The 11559-nt window shown below is 41.1% G+C and overlaps 1 protein-coding gene across 1 annotated transcript in view; it reads left to right on the top strand.

Annotated features, from left to right (window-relative positions):
• Positions 1-332: 332 nt before the first annotated feature.
• Positions 333-11559, top strand: part of LOC102258071 (receptor-type tyrosine-protein phosphatase zeta) — a gene marked incomplete at its 5' end in the record, with an annotated part of 52146 nt that continues 40919 nt past the window's right edge. Inside the window, 3 exons of the mRNA XM_014549915.1 lie at positions 333-1502; positions 2177-5735; positions 11173-11317. Coding sequence (XP_014405401.1) covers positions 333-1502; positions 2177-5735; positions 11173-11317 — 4874 coding nt within the window. The remainder of the gene's footprint in view (positions 1503-2176; positions 5736-11172; positions 11318-11559) is intronic.

Below are 11559 nucleotides of genomic sequence, written 5' to 3'. Positions count from 1 at the left end.
TCCTCTCTCTGAATAAAAAAGAAAAAACATATTTGAAAAAAAATGACAACAGCCAACACAATAACCATCTGGTGTGAATAAAATAAAATTATACCTCATTGTTTTGGCAGATAGGAAAAAATATAATATATTTTTTGGTGGGCAGCAGAATTTTAGCTATTAGTTTTTGTGTGCCTTGAGATGAGAAGGCCTTCTCTGGAATGGTGCTTTATGGGAAGTCCCCAAGATCCCACGAATGAAGATTACCAGTATACTGCAGTATAAGATATTATTGAGATGTAGCTGTTCTCTTATTTCCTTATGTTCCACTAAGTCTTGTTTGCTTTTCAAAGGAGGAAGAAGAGGAAGAAGACACGCCTGTGAATCCTGGTAGAGACAGTGCCACAAACCAAATAAGGAGAAAGGAACCCCAGAGTTCTACCACAACAAACTACCATCGCATAGGGACTAAATTCAACGAGGCCAAGACTAACCGGTCCCCAGCACGAGGAGGGGACTTCTCTGGAAAGGGTGATATTCCCAACACGTCTCTAGATCCCACTTCCCGACCAGTCACTGCATTAGCCCCAGAAAAAGATGTTTCTTTGACATCACGGACTGTGACCAAACCTCCACTTCTCACTCTGGAAGGCACTTCAGCCTCTAAAACTGTTCTCAGATTTCCACAGAGGAACGTGTCTTGGACTGTGGAATCTCTAAGCACAGCTTCTGTAATGGAATCTCAAGAGGTATCTACTGATCTCAGTGACGAAGAGAGTTTACTCACCAGTGTCAAGCTCGACCCGGGAGCCGATGATTCTTCAGGCTCCAGTCCCACCACTGCTGCTGTGCCATTCACCTCCGAGAACATAGCCCACGGGTATGAATTTTCTTCAGAAAACCCAGAGGCCATCACCTATGATGTCCTTATCCCAGCACCCACGAGAAATGTTTCCGAAGAGTCAGCATCATCGGGTTCAGAAGAATCCCTCAAAGACCCTTCCGGGGAGGGAAGTGTGTGGTTTCCTGGCCCCACAGACGGGAGGACACAGCCCGATGTTGGATCAGGTGGCGAGGGACTTCTCCCGACTCATCCCACCGAGAGACATGTGGACGCATCTGAGAAGACAGCCGAGTCCTCTTCTCCAGGCCCATGGGTGCCCCAGGGCCCCTCGGTCACAGATATGGAAATGCCACCTTCTTCTTCCTTTGCCTTCTTCCCCACCGAGGTAACACCTCGCGCTTTTACTCCGTCCTCTGGGAAACGGGACTTGGTGCCCACTGTCAACGTGGTCTATTCGCAGACCACGCAGCCCGTGTACAATGGTGAGACACCTCTTCAGCCTCCCTCCAGTAGTGGCGCCTTTCCTCTAGTCACCCCTGTGTTGCTTGGCCATCCGGTCCTCGACACTCCCCCTGCCGCTTCGAGTAGTGATCCGGCCTTGCATGCGACGCCTGTGTCTCCCAGTGTCCCTGTGTCATTTGACTCCATCCTGTCTTCCTCTGCAGTTCCTCATGTTGTGGTGACCCCCAACCATAAAATTATTTTCGTTGCTACTTCATAACTGTAATTTTGCTACTGTTATGAATCATAATGTAAATATCTGATATGCGGGATGTATTTTCATTGTTCGCGACCCACGGGTTGAGAAACGCTGCCTTAGATTGTCAAATTAAAAAATGGCAACATCCCGGCTGGTGTGGCTCAGTGGTTGAGCATCAACCTATGAACCAGGAGGTCACTGTTTGATTCCCGGTCAGGGCACATGCCCAGGTTGCCACTCAATCTCCAGTAGGGGGCGGGCAGAAGGCAGCCGATCAATGATTCTCATCACTGATGTTTCTATCCTTCTCTCGCTCTCCCTTCCTCTCTCTGAATAAAAAAGAAAAAACATATTTGAAAAAAAATGACAACAGCCAACACAATAACCATCTGGTGTGAATAAAATAAAATTATACCTCATTGTTTTGGCAGATAGGAAAAAATATAATATATTTTTTGGTGGGCAGCAGAATTTTAGCAATTAGTTTTTGTGTGCCTTGAGATGAGAAGGCCTTCTCTGGAATGGTGCTTTATGGGAAGTCCCCAAGATCCCACGAATGAAGATTACCAGTATACTGCAGTATAAGATATTATTGAGATGTAGCTGTTCTCTTATTTCCTTATGTTCCACTAAGTCTTGTTTGCTTTTCAAAGGAGGAAGAAGAGGAAGAAGACACGCCTGTGAATCCTGGTAGAGACAGTGCCACAAACCAAATAAGGAGAAAGGAACCCCAGAGTTCTACCACAACAAACTACCATCGCATAGGGACTAAATTCAACGAGGCCAAGACTAACCGGTCCCCAGCACGAGGAGGGGACTTCTCTGGAAAGGGTGATATTCCCAACACGTCTCTAGATCCCACTTCCCGACCAGTCACTGCATTAGCCCCAGAAAAAGATGTTTCTTTGACATCACGGACTGTGACCAAACCTCCACTTCTCACTCTGGAAGGCACTTCAGCCTCTAAAACTGTTCTCAGATTTCCACAGAGGAACGTGTCTTGGACTGTGGAATCTCTAAGCACAGCTTCTGTAATGGAATCTCAAGAGGTATCTACTGATCTCAGTGACGAAGAGAGTTTACTCACCAGTGTCAAGCTCGACCCGGGAGCCGATGATTCTTCAGGCTCCAGTCCCACCACTGCTGCTGTGCCATTCACCTCCGAGAACATAGCCCACGGGTATGAATTTTCTTCAGAAAACCCAGAGGCCATCACCTATGATGTCCTTATCCCAGCACCCACGAGAAATGTTTCCGAAGAGTCAGCATCATCGGGTTCAGAAGAATCCCTCAAAGACCCTTCCGGGGAGGGAAGTGTGTGGTTTCCTGGCCCCACAGACGGGAGGACACAGCCCGATGTTGGATCAGGTGGCGAGGGCCTTCTCCCGACTCATCCCACCGAGAGACATGTGGACGCATCTGAGAAGACAGCCGAGTCCTCTTCTCCAGGCCCATGGGTGCCCCAGGGCCCCTCGGTCACAGATATGGAAATGCCACCTTCTTCTTCCTTTGCCTTCTTCCCCACCGAGGTAACACCTCGCGCTTTTACTCCGTCCTCTGGGAAACGGGACTTGGTGCCCACTGTCAACGTGGTCTATTCGCAGACCACGCAGCCCGTGTACAATGGTGAGACACCTCTTCAGCCTCCCTCCAGTAGTGGCGCCTTTCCTCTAGTCACCCCTGTGTTGCTTGGCCATCCGGTCCTCGACACTCCCCCTGCCGCTTCGAGTAGTGATCCGGCCTTGCATGCGACGCCTGTGTCTCCCAGTGTCCCTGTGTCATTTGACTCCATCCTGTCTTCCTCTGATGGTGCACCTTTGCTTCCATTTTCCTCTGCTTCCTTCAGTAGTGAATGGTTTCGCCATCTGTACACGGCTTCTCAGATCCTCCCACCAGTGACCTCCGCTGGGGAGCGTGCCCAGGGGTCCCTGCATGCTTCTCTGCCAGTGGCCGGGGGCGATGTCCTGTTAGCGCCCAGCCTGGCCCAGTCCTCTCCTGTGATGGCACATCAGGCCACGCCTCATGCTGCTTCAGAGACGTTGGAATTCGGTGGTAGTGACGCTGGTGTCCTTCATAAAACGCGCCTGTCTCCTCCAGCTGAGCCAGCCAGCGGTGATGTCACCATGCATGCACGTTCTTCGGGGCCCGAACCTTCCTCGGCCTTGTCTCATGACGAGGCCTCCCGACACCTCTTCACTGTTTCTTATGGTTCTGCAGTCCCTGTGCATGATTCTGTCGGTGTGTCTTCTCGGGGTTCCTTCCTTAGCGGTCCTAGCCACACACCCATGCAGCAGCCCTCGTTAATACCCCCCACCGCCCCGTGGCTGCAGCCCACTCACGGCCTCTCTGGTGATGGGGAGTGGTCTGGAGCCTCCTCTGATAGTGAGTGGCTTTCCCCTGACCCAGATGGTCTGACAGCCCTTAACATTTCTCCGCCTGTTTCTGTCGCTGAATTTACATATACGGTATCTGTGCTTGGTGATGATGGTGATAAGCCGCTCTCTCAAAGGGATGTAGGAGATGGAAATCAGACTGAACTGCACATGTCTCCTTTCACTGAGATGGGTTCCCGTCCTGAAGGCACAGTCACGCCCGGCCTGTACAGTAATGTAAATAAGTTGAATGCATCTTTACAAGAGTCCCCTGTTTCCATTTCTAACACAAAGGGCATACCTCCAGGCTCTCTTGCTTATACTACCACTAAGGTTTTTGATCATGAGATTAGTCAACCTCCAGAAAATAACTTTTCAGTTCAACCTACACATGCCGTATCTCAAGCAGCCGGCGATCCTTCTCTTACACCTGTGCTTAGCGCAGACTCAGAGCCAGCGCCCTCTGACCCCGCTTCTAGCGAAACGTTTTCTCCTTCGACTCAACTCTTATTTTACGAGGCCTCCGCTTCTTTTAACCCCGAAGTATCGCTGCAACCTTCCTTTCAGGCTTCTGATGTTGACACGTTGCTTAAAACTGCTCTTTCGGCTGTGCCTAGAGATCCAATATTGGCTGCATCCCCCAGGGTTGAGCACATTATTCCTACAATATTGCATCCCATGGCATCCAGTTCTGCTTCAAGTGAAAGCATGCTACACTCCACATCTGTGCCAGTTTTTGGTGTATCACCTGCTTCTAATATGCCTGCTGCCTCACTTCAAAGTGTAACCATTTCTTATGCAAGTAAGAAAGATGTTGAACCAGTCTTGCTTAAAAGCGAAAGTTCCCAGCAAGTGGTACCTTCATTGTTTAGTAATGATAGGTTCTTCCAAACTGCCCGTTTGGAGCTTAACCATGCCTTTCCCCCGAAAGGAAGGCAGGCATTTGCTACTCCTGTTTTATCGATGGATGTACCTCCCAATACACTTTTAAATGAGTTTGTATATCCTGATGAAGCCTTCACCTCCACCAAGGGTTCCATTACTGAGGAGGTATTGGCTGGTATTCCAGCAGTAGTTTCTGATACACTTTTAACTGCTGATCATTCTGTCCCTCTCGGGAATGCGTATGTTTCTATTCCAGCCGCTTTTCCCAACAAAGATGGTTCTGTTGCCACAACCAAGTTGCTGTTTCCTTCTAAAACAATTTCCGAGCTGACTCACAGTGCCAGATCTGATGCTGAGTTAGTGGGTGGTGGTGGTGATGATGATGATGATGATGATGACGACGACAGAGAGAGAGATGGCTTAGCTGTAAATAAGTGTATGTCCTGCTCCTTCTATAGAGAATCCCAGGAAAAGGTGATGAATGGTTCAGACCCCAAGGAAAACAGTCTTGTGGATCAGAATAACCCAATACCATACTCCCTGTCTGAGAAGTCTGGAGAAGAAAGTAAAGTCACAGTTGTGACCTCAGAAAGTCAGACTTATATGGACAGAAGTCCTAATAAATCACCATCAACAAATGTGCTCTCCCAAAAGCACGGTGATGGGAAACAGGACAGTGACTTTCAGACTGCCAATGCCCTGCTTCCTTTCCCCCCGGCGTCTACAGCATGGGCAGTTCTTACAGGGGACGAAGAGAGCGGATCAGGGCAAAGTGTCTCAGGTAGTCTTAATGAGAACGAGACCGCCACAGCGTTCAGTTTTCCAGATGTTAATGAAAGCGCTGTGGCTGGGGTCCTGGAAGCAGGTGACTCAGAAATAACTCCTGGATCCCCACAGACCTCAGCACTGACTGTTGCTAGCGGGCACTCAGAAGTGGTCAGCATTTCAGAGGCAGGTTAGTGGTGCATCAAAGGGATAGGGTCTGAGGCTGGGGGTTTTCTTCCTCAAAAAATAGAAAAATCATGAAAACATAGAAAGTTGGTAAAATGATGCATCGGTTTTTAACCAAAACTTCAAATCAATTTACTGTTTTTAGAGGATGATTTTATTCATTACCTCAAATGAATACTCACTATGTGGGTGGGTTTTTTTTTTTTTTTGCTTTTTATGAAAATATTGTTGGCATACCATGTTGTATTAGTTTTAGGTGTACAACATAGGGATTCAACATTTATATACCTTATGATGTGTTCACCATGACAAGCCTATTAACCATCTGTCACAGTGCAAAATTATTATGCTATTATGGACTCTATTTCCTATGCTGTACACTACATCCCTGGGCCTTATGTATTTTATAACTGGAAGTTGTCCCTCCTGTTCCCCTTCACCTTTTTCAGTCATTGCCCCATTTCCCCACCCCAACTCCCAGCAGCCATCACAGTTTGTTCTCTGAATCTGAGTCTGTTTCTGTTTTGTTTGTTTTGGTCTTTAATTCTCTGCAATAGAGAGAAAGTGACTTTTATTTATTGTCAGTTTTTCATGTTCTACAGGATGCCTCTTGTATGTGGGAGCAATTATGTGTGCATAATATATTTTTACTATACTGCTTTTTAAATGATAGCTTAAAGTGTTGCTATTTTTAGATGATTTTAATTTTCCTATTTACTCATGTTCTAAAATAAGGTGTAAATGAGTTCTATTGAATTCAAAAATGAATTTTAAGTTCTGAGAGTAATATGATATAAGCACCTTTTTCTGACCTGCCCCATGAAAAGGAGTTACATAATTTGCACCACATCAGCTTGGGGAGCTTTATAAAAAAGTCCTATTGCTAACTTTTGAGAGTGAATGATAAGCTTTTTTTAAAAAAACAAGGTTTTAATTTTTTAAAATTGTCTTTGTTTGATTATCTTAATGTTGCCTAAAGAGGGCAGTGTAAACTAACAAAGCACAGTCTACTTTGTACTTGTTATACACCTTTCTAAGAAGTTAAATAATGGGCATTAATATGCAGTGTATGTATAGGTTTTGTATGACAAGATGTAAAATGTTAGAACACTTTCTGTAGAGATGCATTTCATTTATTAATGGATTTTATGCAAATTAGTTTATTGGCCAGATGTTTCTTAGAGCAGATTATTTACAGCATGTTTGCTTCAAATGCCAGTGAGAAAAAAGGGAAATTCAATACCATTAACCACACAGAATACTAGATAATTTTATTGAATTGATCATAAGAATTTTATAATTTGCTTTTATTAAATTTTAAAACATTTTTTAAATTAACAATGAACATATTTAAATCTAACAGTAAATTAAAAGACAGGCTAGAGTAACATCTTTCAGTATTATTGCATAAAAGTGGATATTTATAATCCAGAACATAGACACTAATCCCTTGGGACATTTTTTCTCTTTCATTATTTGTATTCCCTTCAATTGTATGCTGTTCTTTCAGTACAGCAGCAATTAAAAGTTTGTACATTTTGATAGAGAAGTTGTCTAAGTATTCTGACTTGATGCTATTTAACATTGCATTCCAATTTAAAAACTTAAACTCTATGTGAGAATAAATAATGAACCCATAGGTCACCATATATATCTCCGATGCTATGGCTCCAATTATAGTACATTTTTAAAATGTTTATCAGATACATTTTAGAGGAAAATATCAGGAATCAATCTATTTTTCTGTCTTTCTGGGCAGTGACATCATTGAGACATTCTTGCTAGATTATGCTTTTATGGAAAGACAATATATATAGGGAAATACCAAACCTAGAATTATTGACTAAAATTTAGCAATTTCTCTTCAATAAATCTTACTAGATTTATCAAATTATTAAGAGTATGTTTTCCCACTGATGAGGAGAAAACAACATGAATATAGCATCCAACATCATCAAATAACAATTAATGAAGTAAATAAAGTAAAACAAGATTAGGGAAATTATGGCTTGTTTTTAAACCTATATCTGTAAAAAAAAATAATACATAGTATGTCTTATCAAATAAGTGAATATGCCTCTTTGTCAAATGCCTATAGACTAATTCTGAAAATTATAATTTGATTATGTATCTTTAAAGGTAGAATAACTTATAAGACATGTTCTTCAAAATAATATAGGTAAGCCAGATATTAATATCTGCAGTTTATGACTGCATAAACCTAGACCCAGAGATATTGGGTTATCTGACCCAGGTCAGTTAGGGAGTTAATACAAAACTGAGACTGAAAACCTGAGTTATTGGTGTCTATGTCTTAGGACTAGGCTTTCAAGATTGTAGATAATAAAATATGTATATAATGCTTAGTTTGTAATGCCAGAATTATAATGTTTTATTCTGAAAAGGTACTTTAAAATATTAATCTTAGTTTTTTTATTTTCTAATTGTCTATCAGTAGATTCTTGCCTTATCATTTAGGTAAGTTATATATACAACTGAGCTTATATCAAAATTAATATTTTAGTTTCAACTAATGAATATAAAAACCAATACAACTAGTTGTCATTATAATATGCAATGCAATCAGTTGATTGTGTGCATTGTCCTGTAGCATCCCACCTTGAACAAAATACCTAGGTTTCATAATATGTAATTAATTATTATGGATTTATAATTCTAACTCCTCAATTAAAGGTTTTATTTAAAATCAGACCTCTCAGAAAACTTAAGAGAAAGTTTGTATACAAGACTATATTTGTGCACATGTGTATGGATAGTGTGTATACATAGTGTGTATGGTATATATGGTAATTTGTTATGCATTTTATGTGTTATGTATCTTATATAGCACATATATGATCATACATATCTCATATATGTTGCACATGCATATATATAAATGAGATGTATGTATCTATATATGTTTATACGCATATTGTTATGAATATTTGTAGTCATTGAAGACCTGTGTAATTATATAAGCTCACTTTGTATGTGATTAATGTACATCATTGGTTCTCAAACTTTAATGTGAACCAGAATCACCTGGAGGACTTGTTAAACACAGATTTCAGGGCCTTACCCACAGTGTCTTTTTTATTATTATTAATTTTCAGAGAGAGAGAGAGCAAATCATTGACTTGTTCCACTTATTTACGCATTCATTGGTTGATTCTTCTCCCCCCTCCCCTCACTGGTTATTTGTGGGTCTTTTTTAATTCTTTATTGTTGAAAATATTACATATGTCTCCTTTCTCCCCCATTGACCTCTCCCAGCCTGCTCCTGCCCCCCAGCACAGGCCCTCACCCCCCTATTGTCTGTGTCCATTGGTTATGCTTATATGCATGCAAGTCCTTTGGTTGATCTCTTACCACCCCCCTCCCACTTTCCCCTGCCTTCCCTCTGAGGTTTGATGGTCTGTTCGCTGCTTCTATGTCTCTGGATCTATTTTGTCCATCAGTTTACATTGTTCAATATATACCACAAATGAGTGAGATCAGGTGGTACTTATCTTTCTCCGACTGGCTTATTTCGCTTAGCAGAGTGCTCTCCAGGTTGACTCTTTTATGCCCTGATTGGAGACTGAACCTGCAACCTTGGCATATCAGGACGACGCTCTAACCAACTGAGCTACCCGGCCAGGGCACTACTGAGTTTCAGTAAATGTAGGGGTAGGCCCCAAATTTGCATTTTTAACAAATTTCAGGGGATCCAATGCCACTAAAGACTGCACTTTGAGAATAACAGACACAGATAGTATTAACCACCCTTTGTAATTACTGGGTACCAGGAACTTTGCTAAATGGTGGTTTAATTTATTACCCACAGATTTTCCATTTAGACCATGATAGTTACAACAGAAAAAAAATGTAAAGACAATAAAATAAGGTGCTTTTGTAAATTTCATAGAGATATTGTCAAGGATTCATCATCAGATTAATTCATTTTCTAAATGAGCCTCGCCATATACGTAACTGCCAGAGCACATGGTTAACGAAGTAGAAAGTAAACGTGGGCTTCTCTCACAGAATATTAACTACAGCGCAAGTGTCAGTTGACTTACAATATTTCCACTTTTCCATTTTATGATTTTTAGGCACATCCTTGAATTCCACTATTTTTATTTATTTTTTTTTTTTTTAGAAAATGCATTTATAAATTGTAAGAACAAACATTTTGGGAAATTTGAGTATCATTTCTATGCCTTGGATCTGTGTGAGTAGATTAAAATTTTGGCCCTTTTTGCATCATCCAGTTACAGAAGGAAGCTATCATTTTACATCTTAAGTTCTCTGCATTAGCTATATTTTGCTTATGAATGTATATCACTCTCAAAATATTTCCATTTCCATTGAATGCCTTTGTCTCATGTCACTAATGGTAAAGTACTTAGTGGAACAGCATCAGATGTGCCATTTGTGTAGGAAGCAATGGAGACTCTCCTGGAGAAAGTAAATGTAGTTCTTTCTAAACTCCTCCGGGCAGACAGGTGGTGCTGTCAGCATGTCATTGTGGTAGAACAGTTCTGCTCAGGCGCCTTTGTCTCCCACTGCACACACCTCAGAGCAGAAGGGATGATGGTGCCTGGCCACTGACCCCCTGGGTTCTGAACCGCCTGTAACAACTTGGAAGGACAGCGCCAGTGGCAGTGATTTTGAAAGTGCTAGAACAATGACACACCTGCTTGCTCACAAAAATACTCACTTGTCACCTTTTAAAATGAACCCAAGGAGAGAATTTAACCTTTTTCATAATTTACATTTGCATATTTGAAAGGAATTTCTTAGATCTATGTAGTCCTTGCATTCATGTGCAGTAGTATTTTTATTTTTGATAGAGAAACATTTGGTAAGAAGGATATTCAAAATAACATTTTTAAAGCATCCTGCATTTAAATTTTAAATTGTTGTTATCTTCATTAAGACTTATCTTAATGTAAGAACGGTTGTCCTAAGATTCTCTTTGAATGAAATGATTAACTGCTCCTAATTATTTACCGAATTGCAGGATTAAAAATGATTCTTTTAAAATTAATTTTGGAAAATCAAGATTTTATATGGTGATTCAGTAAGTAGCATTGTTTTCCTGATTGTTTTATTTCAAAGCTATATAGCCTTCTTATTTTAATACTTCCATTTTCCTGTTAACAATCTTCTCAAGGCAGTATTATGCTCACTCTGCCATAGCTCCCCTACCTGGGAGCCAATCTCTGTTAGGATATTATAGTTCTTCAGGTCTGATTGCCTGCCTTCTTTTTAGATTTTGGTTTACTTAAATTGGCTTATAATCATAAACATTCTTTGCATCATAGAGTCAAAATTTTAAAGGTAAGAAATTATTTGCAATTGTTTATGATTGAAAATTGCAATTATTTGATTGAAAATGTTGTAACTTTCCTTTAAATTTAAATATCAACTCTCTTCATTTTCTCCGACTACAGAGGCCAGTAATAGTAGCCATGAGTCTCGTATTGGTCTAGCCGAGGGGTTGGAATCCGAAAAGAAGGCAGTTATACCCCTTGTGATCGTGTCAGCCCTGACTTTTATCTGTCTAGTGGTTCTTGTGGGTATTCTCATCTATTGGAGGTAAGTTGAGTGTTTTCTTTGGAAATGTATTTCATAAAGCTCAGATTTTTGCCTGTTTTTTACCTGAAAGTTTGTCCAAGCACATTCAAATTTTTACTTGAGAGCTACCATTAACTTATCCAGGTACTGTGAATGAGATTAATTTTTGAATCCAGAGTCAGAATAATGAAAAATTTGATTATTATTCATACTTCAATCAAACAATGAAAGGTAAAATGGAGGACCTTTGTATTAAGTTATTA

This window comes from Myotis brandtii, unplaced genomic scaffold (assembly GCF_000412655.1).
Source record: "Myotis brandtii unplaced genomic scaffold, ASM41265v1 scaffold575, whole genome shotgun sequence".
NCBI classification, from domain to species: domain Eukaryota; kingdom Metazoa; phylum Chordata; class Mammalia; order Chiroptera; family Vespertilionidae; genus Myotis; species Myotis brandtii.
This window is presented reverse-complemented; position numbering and strand designations above follow the sequence as displayed.